Source organism: Thalassophryne amazonica, chromosome 2, assembly GCF_902500255.1.
Source record: "Thalassophryne amazonica chromosome 2, fThaAma1.1, whole genome shotgun sequence".
Taxonomy (NCBI): domain Eukaryota; kingdom Metazoa; phylum Chordata; class Actinopteri; order Batrachoidiformes; family Batrachoididae; genus Thalassophryne; species Thalassophryne amazonica.
The window spans coordinates 142,847,302-142,863,704 of NC_047104.1; the positions used below are offsets into that span (position 1 = coordinate 142,847,302).

General features: G+C 40.3%; 2 protein-coding genes across 16 annotated transcripts in view; both read left to right on the top strand.

Annotated features, from left to right (window-relative positions):
• baz2ba (bromodomain adjacent to zinc finger domain, 2Ba) overlaps positions 1–6,750 on the top strand; it is a 242,098-nt gene extending 235,348 nt beyond the window's left edge. For 11 of the 14 annotated variants that reach the window (XM_034195285.1, XM_034195327.1, XM_034195311.1 and 8 more), the window contains 3 exons: positions 2,227–2,528; positions 4,991–5,134; positions 5,269–6,750. In XM_034195285.1, the coding sequence (XP_034051176.1) occupies positions 2,227–2,528; positions 4,991–5,134; positions 5,269–5,425 (603 nt within the window). In that variant the 3' untranslated portion in view covers positions 5,426–6,750. The remainder of the gene's footprint in view (positions 1–2,226; positions 2,529–4,990; positions 5,135–5,268) is intronic. The other 3 variants (XM_034195278.1, XM_034195291.1, XM_034195299.1) reach the window with 1 other exon arrangement.
• A 1,606-nt stretch (positions 6,751–8,356) lies between these two features.
• The window catches only part of wdsub1 (WD repeat, sterile alpha motif and U-box domain containing 1), an 80,130-nt gene continuing 72,083 nt past the window's right edge, over positions 8,357–16,403 (top strand). Inside the window, exon 1 of one of the 2 annotated variants that reach the window (XM_034195449.1) lies at positions 8,357–8,438. The gene's annotated coding sequence lies outside the window, so the exon portion shown is untranslated. Of the gene's footprint in view, positions 8,439–13,106; positions 13,112–16,403 lie in introns of those variants that run through there. The other variant, XM_034195457.1, reaches the window with a different exon arrangement.

Genomic DNA, 16,403 nt, shown 5'->3' on the forward strand with positions numbered 1-16,403 from the left:
ACAGTACTCTTCATCAATCTGGCTCCAACTTTCTCTGATTGCTGATGCCAGATCAGCTTTGCAGGTTGGAGCCTTGTCATGGACCGTTTTGTTCAACTTCCACCAAAGATTTTCAATTGGATTAAGATCCGGACTATTTACAGGCCATGACATTGACCTTGCCCAATGCAGATTCAAGATTCATCACTGAATATGACTTTCATCCAGTCATCCACAGTCCACGATTGCTTTTCCTTAGCCCATTGTAACCTTGTTTTTTTCTGTTTAGGTGTTAATGATGGCTTTCGTTTAGCTTTTCTGGATGTAAATCCCATTTCCTTTAGGCGGTTTCTTACAGTTCGGTCACAGACGTTGACTCCAGTTTCCTCCCATTCGTTCCTCATTTGTTTTGTTGTGCATTTTTGATTTTTGAGACATATTGCTTTACGTTTTCTGTCTTGACGCTTTGATGTCTTCCTTGGTCTACCAGTATGTTTGCCTTTAACAACCTTCCCATGTTGTTTGTATTTGGTCCAGAGTTTAGACACAGCTGACTGTGAAAAACCAACATCTTTTGCAACATTGCGTGATGATTTACCCTCTTTTAAGAGTTTGATAATCCTCTCCTTTGTTTCAATTGACATCTCTCGTGTTGGAGCCATGATTCATGTCAGTCCACTTGGTGCAACAGCTCTCCAAGGTGTGATCACTCCTTTTTAGATGCAGACTAACAAGCAGATCTGATTTGATGCAGGTGTTAGTTTTGGGGATGAAAATTTACAGGGTGATTCCATAATTTATTCCTCAGAATTGAGTGAGTCCATATTTTTTTCCCTCTGCTTGGTCTAAAAAAGTAACCGTTACTGACTGCCACAAATTTTTTTTTCTTGATTTCTTATAGTGTTTCTTAAAGCCAGAAAGTTGCCATTTGAAATGACTTTAGTTTTGTGTCATGTCTGTGATCTGCTTTTTTCCTACAAAATTAAACAACTGAATGAACATCCTCAGAGGCCAGTGATTCCATAATTTTTGCCAGGGGTTGTAGATTTGGTGTTTCCTCTTCTTAGGCCCCTGTCACACCTTGATGATTTATCCAGCGTATGACAACCATAGTAAAAAGGCTGCCATACGCGGGCGTACGTCTAATACGTTATGCAACTGTCACATCTTGACAGTTTAGCTAGTGTATGTTGACAGCTCCGTTTCCACCGAGGGGTTTGGGTTGTACTGCACGGTATGATACATGTCAGAACAGTTAAATCTGGCTTGGTTTGCATTTCCACTACCGTCAGAACCCTTTTGTTTGGCAGGTGGAACACTTAAATATCGACGGGCACATCATCAAGCGCACATATGCTGTTGCGCAGTGTCTCCTCTCCTCATGGAGACAAAATAGAGTAATTTATCATTATTTTATTTTAGGTTTGTCTTGGTGGATCATGGGGTTTATTTTCATCACGTGCAGACTGCTGAAGCATCGATTGATGCCTGTGACAAACGCTGACATGAATGAATGAGGTGCTGTTACTCTTCCTACGTTTAAAATAAGTTAATTGTAATGAGCCAGTGTTCTCTGTTTCAGGCTCAGAAAACCCACTGAGGGACTTCTTTAAAAACGCTATGTTTCTTCAACTACGACAAGGAATTAAAGTAGTATCAGACGTCATTTTCCAAAATCAGGATGCTTTACGTGGATAAGTTTTTGTCAGGCTGTGATGATGAATCCAGCTGAAATGAACAGGTATATTTACTCCATGTGCGAATGGTTTTAATATTCTAGTCTGTTCTCATGAGGACTGCAGCATTGAGCCAATCAATGGACACCATCAATGGGCATATTTCGACTTATGAGTAACTTATAAGAAACGTGTGTCTGCAGTCGCATAACTTGCCTACAACTTATGTCCCTCATATGGAACGTGTGGAACGTACCACACATACGCTGACATATGTCGAAAATATTGTGCATGCCCAGAATTTTTTGAGGTGTTTCAATTTGAGCTGGTGTTTATGTAGGTGTCATGATCAAAAAGCCAAAGTGATATTTCAAAATGAGAAACTGATCAGAGCAATGATCTGAATGCCCTTATTTCTCTTAAACGTAGAAAAGAACAACTTTCAATAATGTTATGAATAACTTGATATTTAATGTGTGTTTGTGTATGGGGCGGGGGGGTGTGTCCAATATTAGCAGGATATCTGTTTGTCTTTGTTGCACTCCTAAACCCCACTATTTATGCTGTCCAGGCAAGTGGCCCTTCTCCCAAAAACAAAAGGCCTCCAAGCAAGCTTGTAGCCTCTAGCGGAGGAGGCAGTAAAAAATGTGGAGAGGCAAAGAAGAACGGGAAGCAGGCCGGTAATGGGGAAGTGTCAGAGGAGGATTCAGCCAGTGCCAACAGCACACCCAAGAAAGGAGCAAAGGACACCAGCAGGAAAAAGAAAACAGAGGAGGGCTCACTCACACTGCAGTCGACCAATCAGGAGAGTCCTGTTTGTATCAAACGAGCGAAGACAGCCCGAGACAACAACAGGGACCTGGGATTATGCAGGTTTGTGCTCGTGGATTATCACATTACATTTGTCTTTATCTGGAAATGTTGCTTGTTCTGAATCTTTTAAACAACGATACAGTAGGATGAGCGGTGTCACAGTCATCATTGTTGTGGTAGCTTTGCATGATATGGACTATACAACCCGATCTCATGCCAAATTTGAGATAGTGTCACAAATGTTGGGGTAAGGTGGGGGGTTGGGGGGGGGGGGGGGGGTTAGGGTTGGGGTTAGGGTTAAGCTTAAAAACAGTGACTAAAACTTGACAGCATTTTGTGATGGTATCACAAAAAAACCATGTGACACTGGGCACATGGTTTTTATATATATATATATATATATATATATATATATATATATATATATATATATATATATATATATATATATATATATTTATAAAGTGCATCCAGAAAGTATTAGCGGCGCATCACTGACAACATTTTGTTATACTACAGCCTTATTCATACAAATGTCAAGGTGGCTTAACACTAGGGTTGGGTATCGAGAACCGGTTCTTTTCAAGTATCGTTAAGAAATGATTCGATCCACCGATATCAATAGCCTTTGTGCTTAACGATTCCCTTATCGGTCCTTCAGAGCGGCCCTTGTTTTTAAGTGTGTTTGTTGGGAAAATGATCATTTTTCTGTGTTGATTACAGACCCTGTAGCGGCTCTGTAATCAACCGTTTCTGCAGACACCGCTTTGAAGCGTGAACCAATGAAGCAGTGCTTTGATCCACTGGCTCGTTGGTTCTTTGATTCGCTGCTCTTCAGAAACAGCAAGTCTGCTTCTTAACTCCTATCAAAGCCATTAAAATATCGTGAATCACTTTTGTGTGGATTAAAGTCACTAACTGGGACTCTTGTCTTGTTGTAGTCAAGAAACGGGAATTGTCCTCCGTTTCATTGGCACAGCTCCACACGCTGCGAGTCCAGTTGGAATTAATAACTTCAGAACAAACTGCCTTTTTAAATAAAATGACACCTTTTTCCAAACGCTGTAATGCAGACAAGAAACTACAGTAGACTAAAACGTTTTTTTGTCCCAAAATGAGATGTCCTGCATTCTTTATGAATTACATCCTGACGTGCAGCACAGCCAGCTGCAAGAGCTCAGCTCAGATGTATGGAAAGACATTCATGCCAATAATGTCTGAAAGGAAATGCTTTTGACAGAAACTACAGATTTTGTTTATTTCTATTTATGTCCAGAGGTCAAGGATCCACCATGTAGAGTTTATTATGTCTAATGTTTAAGGATCCAGTAACCAATTTCATATTTATTTACTTTAAGACTCAATAAAATGTTCAGTTTCAATTCAGTATCATTTTAATCAGCCTATAAAGCGCCAAATCACAACAAAAGCCGTCTCAAGGCGCCTCACACAGAACAGTTCAACATAAAAAATTCAAATAAATAAAGAAAAAAAATTCAAATACATAATTAAAAGCAGAAGTAAAAGAATAAAACAAGTCTTGGCTTAAAAATGTCCACGGACTCTGACTGCCTGACGGTCGCAGAAAGACCGTTCTACAGAGCGGGTGCACAATAAGAAAAAGCTCTTTGACCCGCTGACATAGAAAACCTGTAAAGCCTACTTTTTAGTACAGAAAAAATTCACAAGAGGTATCGATAAGGATTTGGATCGATAACTGGAATCGATAATGGTATCGATATTGATAAAATCTCATCGATACCCATCCCTACTTAACACAGCACCAAACAGATTCTGTAGGCACCTTGATACTTGCATGAATTTGATCCCCGTATTGGCACACAATCTGGCGTGCCAGCAAATAAACTCATTGTACTGTTGCACTGTTGTACTGTTGTACTGTTGCAAACTGTGCGTGAACTGTGCGAGACTGCGTGCAAGTGCGCATAAAAAACTTTGAAATGTTCAAAGCTTCTGCCACAAATTAATTTTGTGAACTAGTCGTGAACATTGCCCAACCTATTCAAAAACAGTGTGTCACTGCGTGTCAGTGCGTCTCACTGCCGCAGCACAGCACATCTGAGCAGTTGTGACAAGATGTTACGTCCATAATGAACATAATTTTATATATAGATTATAAAACTCATGAGAAAGAATGAAAATGCAGCTGTTTTACCACTCCATTGCTATATATATATTATAAATAATTACCTTTGAGACGGTTCCAAAAGCATTCTTCACCGCACGATGCACACGAGACAATAAGAGATGGTTTCATCAGCCAAGTTCTGAGAGCAAATTCTTCATCAGCTACGAAATATTTATTTTATATAACGTGGTGTAAAAATGGTACAAAGTGCGGCTTCCAGCAGGACAAAGTGGGTCGCATTTGGTCTGTAAATTGTGCAGCAATGACGTGATCAAATTCGTGCAAGTGTCAAGGTACCTTTAGTGTGATCCAAGACATTAACCTTTTACCTAATAACCTTTTACCTAATTAAGCTTTTTTTTCCCCCCACCAGGGTGCTCCTTGCTGAGTTGGAGCGACATCAGGATGCGTGGCCTTTTCTTACACCCGTCAACCTGAAATCAGTTCCCGGATACAGGAAAGTCATCAAGAAACCTATGGACTTCTCTACCATACGTGAAAAGCTTGTGAGCAGCCAGTAAGTTCTGTCCACATAATTAGACGTCAGGTTAGAGTTAGTGAGACAATATGTTATTTCATTTTTCTTAATGTTGTGCATCATTAATTTTGTGTAAATATCTTCAGCTGTAAGTTTGCCTTTTTCTTTTTCAGGTATCAAAACTTGGAGACATTTATCATTGATGTCAATTTGGTCTTTGATAACTGCGAAAAGTTCAATGAAGACAATTCAGACATTGGCAGAGCTGGTCATAACATGAGGAAATTCTTCGAGAAGCGCTGGACTGAGCTTCTGAAGCAAACCAACTGAGTCTGTTCAGATTCACTCCATTCATACTCATGCGGCTTTTCAAATTGGAGCACGAGGTTTTCGTTTTTGTTTAATTTCCTTTTTTTATGTTTTTATTTGTGTTGTAGAGAATGTGACTTTGCAGGATGGAAAAAGTCTGTTCCTTCATAAAGACCCCAGCATGTTTGGAGAGATGTCACCTTGAAATAAAAATACATTTGTTACATGAGGTGCGCTGGAATCATACAACAGGGATATAAACCCCAAAGAGTCCCAGAGAAATGGGGTGTCGTAGTGCAATACCATTCCCTGTCTCAGAACACTGCACTGAATGAACCCTCAACTATCACTGTTGTGTCTGCGCTAAAAAAATGCTTTCCACTACTTGTAAATAAATGTTTTGTTATTTAATCGTATTATAGTGAATGTATTTAATTTTGTAATAATTATTTATGAATCAAGGTCCACTTCATTTTCTATGAAAAGGAAGAATCAGCTGAACTACTTTGAATTGAAAAGGAATGTGTCTTTGTGTTAATTTTCCCCCCAAATATCAAACAAAGCCAAGAAAAAAAAACCTGGAAAAAAAAAAAAAACAACTGTTTACACTGTTCAGTGCTTTGGAGCATCAGAGGACTGTATTCATTTGTTCAACTGTAAAACTGCATTTATTTACAGGAACAGCAGAGGAACAGTTAGACAATGGTGATTTATGTGTATATACTGTTTATTAATGTCAATATTACGTCTTGTTTGGAACGATGTGTAAAAATTGTTTAAGAATATTAAGATATTGTTTATGCCTTAGAATGATTGTAGCATTCTATTTTAGTGAACGTGATGAAAACATCATAAATATTGTTTGTACAGTATATACATATCCTCTGCAAACACTGTGGTATCCTTAATCTTGGTAGTGCCTACCCTTCCAACAGGGGCATGTAGGGGATGTTATTGTTTTTAGTTTTCATTCTTATGACAACCTTACTTTTTTTGTATGCGTTCAAACCAACAGGGCCTCCAAAGTTGGACAGTGACACAGAAATCATTCCTCACCATAGCAGAAAAACTGAACATCGGGCGTCCGGTTATGATTCCAAGATGCATTTCCTCAAACTTTGCCACAGTACAGACGACCTAACCTAAGGCCATTTGTTACCACTGTGTTGAACCTTGCTGTGTGTTGTGGCCTGATGGAGGCAGCTAGATTTTTTTGTACCCAAGTCAAGAGTACTTGAAGTTTCTTTATTTAAGATATTGTGGAATAAAAGTATCATTCTTTTGTAGGAGCTTTATTTTTCACTAGTGTGTGGCACGGACCTATTAAAAGGATGTTTTTCAATGTAGAAGGACTTGTTTTATTTTACTCTCACTCCACACTACTGCTTTTAATTAAATTGCCATATGTTACAACACGGAGCTTCCTTTTGGTGCTGATCATGTTTTGCATCTAACTCCATGGTAACTGACTACAATTTCCAGCCATAGGATGCTCCAGAAATAGCATGCTTTTTAAACATTTCAGAAATCATATTTTTCTTTTGAGCATTTTAGTGAAGACATGTTTGCTCAATCAAACATGGAAACCTTTAAGTTCTTAGATACATCATTAGAAATATTTATAAGCACATGTTCAAATTATGTAAATTCCAACAAACAAAACAAATATCTAGGTATTTATAACAAAGACTGAAATTCTTGAAATTTGATTTCTATTCTGTATTTTAGTATTTGTTTAAAATTGTTGTGAATTTATTGTCAAATTTGAGTAACAAAAATAGCTTTTTATTTCACATTTATTCATGAAGCCTTATATGACAGGTGCTTGGTTAGGTTCAACAAATAAATACTTGAATAACACAAAATGTTTCACGAACGTCTTCAATACTGGGTTATTTCCTTGTAACTAAAATTATTACAGGAATGCAATGTTTTCAAAGGCTGAAGAGTAAACTGATGAAGATAATCACAGGTAAACACCACTTTGAACTACTAAATTCAGTAAATTTATAACTGAGTCTAATTGTAGCAAATTTCCCCAACTTTTTAAGTAAATGAAAGTTTTGATATGGCAGGAGATACAGGCAATCTGACATTTTTTGGCTTTTACATAAATTAATAAAAAACATGCATACATTAAATATATGCAAAATTTATAAGCACATACTTCAGTACAGTATGTTACATGATAATATGTACAAAAGCCTTTATTCATTATATGGCATCTATACACACCTGTATTTCAACCAAATATCTATTTTTGTTAAATCCAATTAAGGGTCACACCTACAGACAATTTTAAGTTTCCAAACCTGCCTGTCTTTGGATGCGGGAGGAAGCCAGAGCAGGAAGGCCAAAATACATGAATTGATCCCATGACCTTCTTGCTGTGAGGCAACAGTACTAACCACTAAACCACCATGCTGCTGAGAGAACTGTGAAAGCTAAATAAAAGTCAGCATTGGTTTTTAAAAAGGTAATCTCAAGACCGATGCATAATAATTATAAGAAAAACATACATAGAAAAAAAGGTGCAATAATTATATTACAGGAGTATTTGTCATGTATGTGCAGTACTTTCAATAAAGAAAGTGTTTGAAATTTGCCCCAAATACAGCATGTCATCAACAATATGGAATAATTTAATATTTAAACAATTTTGAAAAACAAAATCTAATCCCATGTTTAAAAGTAAATTGTCTTTTCTGCTGTTAATTTTGAATTGAATCATTGACCTGTAAGACATTATCGAGTAATAATAATTTATAAATATAATAGTAACAGTAATAGTAATAGTCATTTATAAGCATAATAGTAATATTAATAGATATTTCTAAATATAATTTATAATAGTAATTTGTAGTAATATTATCGATTACTACAAAGACCATATTTTGACCAAATTCTGAACAAGATATTCATAATTATCATTATTATTGCTGTTGTTTGCAATATAATTGGTGACGTAGTCATACATTACGTCATAGCCGTGCACCAGGAAGTAAGGAACAGGCTCGAACTGACAGCACGGAGGAAGGTAAACAAATTTCTTTATAACTTACATTTTTATCTCATTTAGCTTATGTTGTGTTTTTTTATTTTTATTTTTTATTGGGGGGGGGGGGGGGGGCGCTGTGTTGTCGCCTCCATTTTTTTGTTTGTTAGATATAATGTGATACAGTCTGTGATGCTACCTTCTGTATCGTTAGCGCTATGTTAGCTAAACTGTTTATGTTTTAGTTTTTCTTTTGCCCTCCAGCCCCCCCAGCCCTTTGTTTGCGCCGTATAATTAGTGTAATCTCTGCCAAATCGTGTTTTATAGTCTCCAAAGTATAATGCTAATAACGTGTAATAACTGTAATGTAATGTTAGCTTTAACTCTCCAGCAGTCGCTATAAGTGTGTGCCAGAAAAAATAAATGCACAAGTTCCGTAGGATTCAAGTAGTGAGTGCTTCTTCAAACTAACCGCACAGACTGAATTCTGAGGCAGATCAGGGTTAAAATTCTAATCAGTCCTTGCTTATGGGCAATTTTTCCAAAAAAAAAAAAAAAAAGTCCAGTTTTTTAAATATCTTGCTTTCACATACCCTTCACCTTCTGTCAGTCAATGGGAGACTGTTGTACTCCAGTCTGACTGAGGAAAATCAAGCCAAGCATTGCCACAACAAAGGGATTCCACTTGTGATTTTTATTGCAGTATTAATAATAGTAAACTATTGCTTACAATACTGGAGTTAGTGGAGTACATCAGTTTTCACAGTTTGCCGCACCAGTGATTAAAATGCTTTCTATTAAAACACTAAATGCACATTTCAAATCTTTTGAACCCTCCAGACCTCTTTTGTCCTATGATCCAGATGTGCTTATCGTCTTAAGGGTCAGAGCTAAACACAGGGTAGCATCATTTATAGTCCTTTCAGAAAGTTCACAGTGCTTCACTTTTTTCCCCACATTTTATGTTACAGCCTTATTCCAAAATGGAAAAAAAAATCATTTTTTTCCTTAAAATTCTACACATGTGCCCCATTATGACTATTTGAAAAAGTTTGGTTTTTGTTTTATTTTGATTTTTGTTTTTAAGATATTTGCAATTGTATTAAAAATAGGTACAGTCACTTGCCCAGTTCCGGATCATTGCAGGTGTTGTGCCGAAATCAGCACCCCTGTCGTGAAAAGCACCCCCTTCGCGGGAATGTGCATTTGAACCTCGTTGCCTTAAACTCACATTTGACAGCACAGATACACAGTTTGTGCCGAAAAAATGTACACAAACCAATATGATTCTTATTCTATGTTACGTTGTCTCCAGATATGTGGGAGTGAAGAGAATATGTTCAGATTTACGAGTTTATTTTATTTTATGACATTTCATCACATGTGATGGTGTTTGTTTTAGTGTTTATTTGTTAAAATGATTTTAATTTTATTAATTGACGTTATTAATGACTATGCAGCTTGAATCACTGTGGAACGTTTGAGGACCCTGTTGAAATTAGTGTCCATTCCTAGTTGTCTGTGTGTGTATTATATCTGTATATAATATATTAATTTATTCACAGTATCCTAATCATCAACATCAGAATTATTGTTATGATTATTATGATGATGATGATGATGATTATTATTATTATAAAAATGTACACAAAACAATGGTTGTCATTCTACATTACTTAATTTCCAAATACAACACAAAAGTGAAAAGAACATGTGTATTTTTGGAAGTGTCTGAAATATATTTTCTGTCTAACTAGTTACATATGGAAACAGATTTATTGGCGGGGAAGCGGAGAGCAGTGGCAGTTCTACAATGAGTTACTCCCCAGGCGAGACCCCCTTCAAGCCCCCACCCCCCCAAAAAACCCACAAAACTTTGCACAAACAGTCATTTTTTTAAATTATTTTATTTATTTAGATATTTTAGAAGTGCCCCTGAAATTGCAATTGAAATTGACACCAAAAGACAGCAGGCTTCAATATAAATTAGCCCTGGATTGCAAGTTTGAATAAACACGCCCTTACATGCTAAATGTCTGCTATTAGATGCTTCATTAATCTGTCTTTCAGGGAGGAACAATTAGTTTTTAATGTCCATATTTGTCTCAACATTTAGCTAAATATGTAACTTGATGTTTGTAAATATTTGGATGAATGTGTAAATAACTAATCTAAAGAAAAGTTTTATGTTTCACAGAATTGTGACACTCTAGTGTTTTCCTTTTTGTCTCCCTAATTTTTGGTCTTCATCTGTGGGTCAAAAGAAAATCTAAACTGAAATGTTACCAGCATTCCCATGTCAATGAAATCTAATGTGATTCTTTTTCTCCATCAAATAAACCAGTCAGTTATGAAGATAAGCCTCATTTTAAATGTCATCATTTTTAATATTATTATTATCATTATATTAAGTGTGTGAAATATATTTTCTGTCTACATACACTGAACAAAAATATAAATGCAACACTTTTGTTTTTGCACCCATTTTTTTTCATGAGCTGAACTTGAGCACTTCTTTGCCGAGATCATCCATCCCACCTCACATGTGTGGCATATCAAGATGCTGTTTAGACGGCATGATTATTACACAGGTAGGACTCAATCCCACAGCCTTCTAACTGTGAGGTAACAGTGGGGTAACCACAAAACCACCATGCTACCCATGAATGAAATGTTGTGAAAGTGTCGTGACACGGACCCACAACAGGGGGCGTAAATGAACGGACAGTGGATAAGCCAAAAGTAACAATTTAATGTTGTGAATCACACAACGACAGAGACAGTCTTGATGAGTGTGAGGTCGCACACTCAGTAATCCCACAGTCTGTATTCAGTAAGGAGGGAGCACCTCCACCTCCAATCACACACTCATGCAGCTCCTGTCTAACCACTTATCTGGATGGGGTGTGAAGCGAAGCCGTCGCTGATCACACCAAACGCCAATCCCACAGATAAGGACACACCACAGGAAAACAGCTGCAAAGAAGTTCAGATTATTACTCAATGTTTTGAGTCAGCAGAGAAAATTACCTGATTGGTAGTTGATTTCTCGGCAGGGAGGTGGAGTTGCAGTCCGGCCTTTAAGGTGGTGGTGATGATGTGGATGAGTGACAGCTGATGCTGATGACGAGTAACAGCTGTCACTCCCGGTTGCTATGACGCCCTCTCGTGCTTGAAGCCCGCACTTCAAGCAGGGCGCCATCTGGTGGTGGTGGGCCAGCAGTACGTCCTCTTCAGTGGCCCACACAACAGGACCCCCCCCTCAACGGGCGCCTCCTGGCGCCCGACCAGGCTTGTCTGGGTGCCGCCTGTAGAAGTCGGCCAGGAGGGCCGGGTCCAGGATGAAGCTCCTCTTCACCCAGGAGCGTTCTTCGGGTCCATACCCCTCCCAGTCCACCAAATACTGGAACCCCCGGCCCTTCCGACGGACGTCCAGGAGCCGGCGCACGGTCCAAGCCGGCTCCCCGTCGATGATCCGGGCAGGAGGCGGCGCCGGTCCGGGGCTGCAGAGGGGTGAAACGTGGTGTGGTTTGATGCGTGACACATGGAAAACCGGGTGGATCCGCAGTGAAGCTGGCAGCTTCAGCTTCACTGCGGCTGGACTGAGGATCTTGAGTATGGGGAAAGGTCCAATGTATCTGTCCTTCAACTTCTGGGATTCCACTTGCAGGGGAATGTCCTTTGTGGAAAGCCAAACCTCCTGCCCAGGCTGATACGCAGGGGCCGGGGCACGCCGGCGGTCCGCATGGTTCTTGGCCCTCGTCCGGGCTTTGAGCAGGGCAGAGCGGGCGGTACGCCACACCCGACGGCACCTTCTCAGATGGGCCTGGACTGAGGGCACCCCGACCTCTCCCTCCACTAGCGGGAACAATGGGGGCTGGTACCCCAAACACACTTCAAACGAGGAGAGGCCGGTGGCAGACAAGACTTGGCTGTTATGAGCGTACTCGATCCAGGCCAGATGGTCACTCCAGGCCGTCGGGTGCGCGGAGGTCACGCAGCGGAGGGCCTGCTCCAGTTCCTGGTTAGTCCGCTGTGCCTGCCCGTTCGTCTGGGGGTGGTACCCAGACGAGAGACTGACGGTGGCCCCCAGTTCCCTGCAGAAACTCCTCCAGACCTGGGAGGAGAACTGAGGACCACGATCTGAGACAATGTCTGCTGGAATCCCATGCAGACGCACTACGTGGTGGACCAGGAGGTCTGCAGTCTCCTGGGCCGTCGGGAGCTTCGGGAGGGCCACAAAGTGGGCCGCCTTGGAGAACCGGTCCACTATTGTTAAGATGGTGGTGTTGCCCTGGGATGGCGGGAGGCCCGTGACAAAGTCCAGGCCGATATGAGACCAGGGGCGACGAGGCACAGGCAGAGGCTGGAGGAGGCCTTGGGCCTTGTGATGGTCGGCTTTGTCCCTGGCACAGGTGGTGCAGGCCTGGACATACTCCCGGACGTCGGCTTCCATAGACGCCCACCAGAAGCGCTGCCGGACCACTGCCACGGTCCTTCGCACCCCTGGGTGACAGGAGAGCTTGGAACCATGACAGAAGTCAAGGACCGCAGCCCTGGCCTCTGGTGGGACGTACAGTTTGTCCTTCGGACCTGTCCCCGGGTCCGGACTCTGTGTCAGGGCCTCCTGGACGGTCTTCTCCACGTCCCAGGTAAGGGTGGCCACGACAGTTGACTCAGGGATGATGGTTTCAGGGGGGTCTGACAGCTCGGTCTTGACCTCCTCTTCATGCACCTGGGACAGGGCGTCAGATCGTTGGTTCTTTGTCCCGGGGCGGTAGGTGATCCGGAAGTCAAAACGCCCGAAGAACAGCGACCAGCGGGCTTGCCTGGGGTTCAGACGCTTCGCGGTCCGGATGTACTCCAGGTTCCGATGGTCCGTGAAAACCGTAAATGGTACAGATGCTCCCTCCAACAGGTGTCTCCACTCCTCAAGAGCCTCATTCACCGCAAGAAGTTCCTGATTGCCGACGTCATAGTTCCGTTCAGCTGGGGTCAACTTGCGGGAAAAGTAGGCACAAGGATGGAGAACCTTGTCAGACTCCCCGCTCTGGGACAGCACGGCTCCTATCCCTGAGTCAGAGGCATCCACTTCAACAACAAACTGGCGCTTGGGATCGGGCTGCACCAGAACCAGTGCAGTCGAGAACCACGTTTCAACTCCCTAAACGCGGCTTCGCACCGATCCGACCAGGTGAAGGGGACTTTTGTGGAGGTCAGGGCTGTCAGGGGGCTAACTACCTGACTGTAGCCCTTTATGAACCTCCGGTAGAAATTTGCAAAACTGAGGAACTGTTGTAGTTTCCTACGGTTTGTTGGTTGGGGCCAGAAGAACAATTTAAGGACTATAAAATTAATGATGGAGATTTTTCAATAATACATTTTAATAGTAGAAGTCTTTCTCGGAATTTTTGAAGAATAAATGATTGTTTAGACACAATTAGCAAAAGTTTTTCAGTGATCGCTATATCTGAAACTTGGTTAACTAAGGATAATTATGATTTTGTGCAGTTGAATGGCTATCAATTGTTTTCTGTAAATCGATCGAAGAGAAGAGGCGGTGGTGTGGCATTATATGTTAGGTCTGATTATGACTGTGAATTGGTTTATAATATGTCATTTACAATTGATAATATCATGGAATGTGTTACAGTTAAGATCACATCTATAAATTCAAATAATAGGTTTGTTAGTTGTATATACAGAGCTCCTGGAGCAAATATTGATAATTTTGAAGAAGTAATTATGAATATGTATAATAAAATAAATAAGAATTCTCATTTATTTATCTGCGGTGACTTTAATATTGATTTTTTAAATCCTCATAATCATTCACAAACTATTTCATTTATTAATTCGTTATATTGCATGGGATTATTTCCGACCATCATTCATCCAAGTAGAATAACTTCGAATACTGCAACCCTTATTGATAATATTTTAACTAATGTTATAACTTGTAATCTTAATGCGGGAATATTGTTAAATGATATTAGTGATCATCTGCCTGTATTTACTGTCCTTGCATCTCAAGTTTGAGTGCTCCAAAAGGATTGCAATAGAAGGAGTAGGAATGTAACACCAAGGACTGTTGATAATTTTAGGGAGGATTTATTATGTCAGAATTGGAATAATGTTTATGTTGAGGATGTTGATGAATCTTATGATGGGTTTATTTCTATTATTTCTAAGTTATATGATAAACATTGTCCTCTTGTAAATAAGTTAGATAATAATAGATTTAGTAATAAACCATGGATGTCTAAGGGTCTTCAGAGGGCATGTAAAAAGAAGAATCGATTGTATAAGCAATTCATTAAATTGAGAACAAATGAAGCTGAAAGTCAATCAATCAGTCAATCAACTTGTTTCTTATATAGCGCCAAATCACAACAAACAGTTGCCCCAAGGCGCTCCACATTGCAAGGCAAGGCCATACAACAATCATGAAAAACCCCAACGGTCAAAACGACCCCCTATGAGCAAGCACTTGGCCACAGTGGGAAGGAAAAACTCCCTTTTAACAGGAAGAAACCTCCAGCAGAACCAGGCTCAGGGAGGGGCAGTCTTCTGCTGAGACTGGTTGGGGCTGAGGGAAAGAACCAGGAAAAAGAGATCGATCACTAATGATTAAATGCAGAGTGATGCATACGGAGCAAAAAGAGAAAGAAACAGTGCATCATGGGAACCCCCCCACAGTCTACGTCTAAAGCAACATAACCAAGGGATGGTCCAGGGTCACCCGATCCAGCCCTAACTATAAGCCTTAGCGAAAAGGAAAGTTTTAAGCCTAATCTTAAAAGTAGAGAGGGTATCTGTCTCCCTGATCTGAATTGGGAGCTGGTTCCACAGGAGAGGAGCCTGAAAGCTGAAGGCTCTGCCTCTCATTCTACTCTTACAAACCCTAGGAACTACAAGTAAGCCCGCAGTCTGAGAGCGAAGCGCTCTAATGGGGTAATATGGTACTACGAGGTCCCTAAGATAAGATGGGACCTGATTATTCAAAACCTTATAAGTAAGAAGAAGAATTTTAAATTCTATTCTAGCATTAACAGGAAGCCAATGAAGGGAGGCCAACACGGGTGAGATATGCTCTCTCCTGCTAGTCCCCGTCAGTACTCTAGCTGCAGCATTCTGAACCAACTGAAGGCTTTTTAGGGAACTTTTAGGACAACCTGATAATAATGAATTACAATAGTCCAGCCTAGAGGAAATAAATGCATGAATTAGTTTTTCAGCATCACTCTGAGACAAGACCTTTCTGATTTTAGAGATATTGCGTAAATGCAAAAAGGCAGTCCTACATATTTGTTTAATATGCGCTTTGAATGACATATCCTGATCAAAAATAACTCCAAGATTTCTCACAGTATTACCAGAGATCAGGGAAATGCCATCCAGAGTAACGATCTGGTTAGACACCATGCTTCTAAGATTTGTGGGGCCAAGTACAATAACTTCAGTTTTATCTGAGTTTAAAAGCAGGAAATTAGAGGTCATCCATGTCTTTATGTCTGTAAGACAATCCTGCAGTTTAGCTAATTGGTGTGTATCCTCTGGCTTCATGGATAGATAAAGCTGGGTATCATCTGCGTAACAATGAAAATTTAAGCAATACCGTCTAATAATACTGCCCAAGGGAAGCATGTATAAAGTGAATAAAATTGGTCCTAGCACAGAACCTTGTGGAACTCCATAATTAACTTTAGTCTGTGAAGAAGATTCCCCATTTACATGAACAAACTGTAATCTATTAGACAAATATGATTCAAACCACCGCAGCGCAATGCCTTTAATACCTATGACATGCTCTAATCTCTGTAATAAAATTTTATGGTCAACAGTATCAAAAGCAGCACTGAGGTCCAACAGAACAAGCACAGAGATAAGTCCACTGTCCGAAGCCATAAGAAGATCATTTGTAACCTTCACTAATGCTGTTTCTGTACTATGATGAATTCTAAAACCTGACTGAAACTCTTCAAATAGACCATTCCTCTGCAG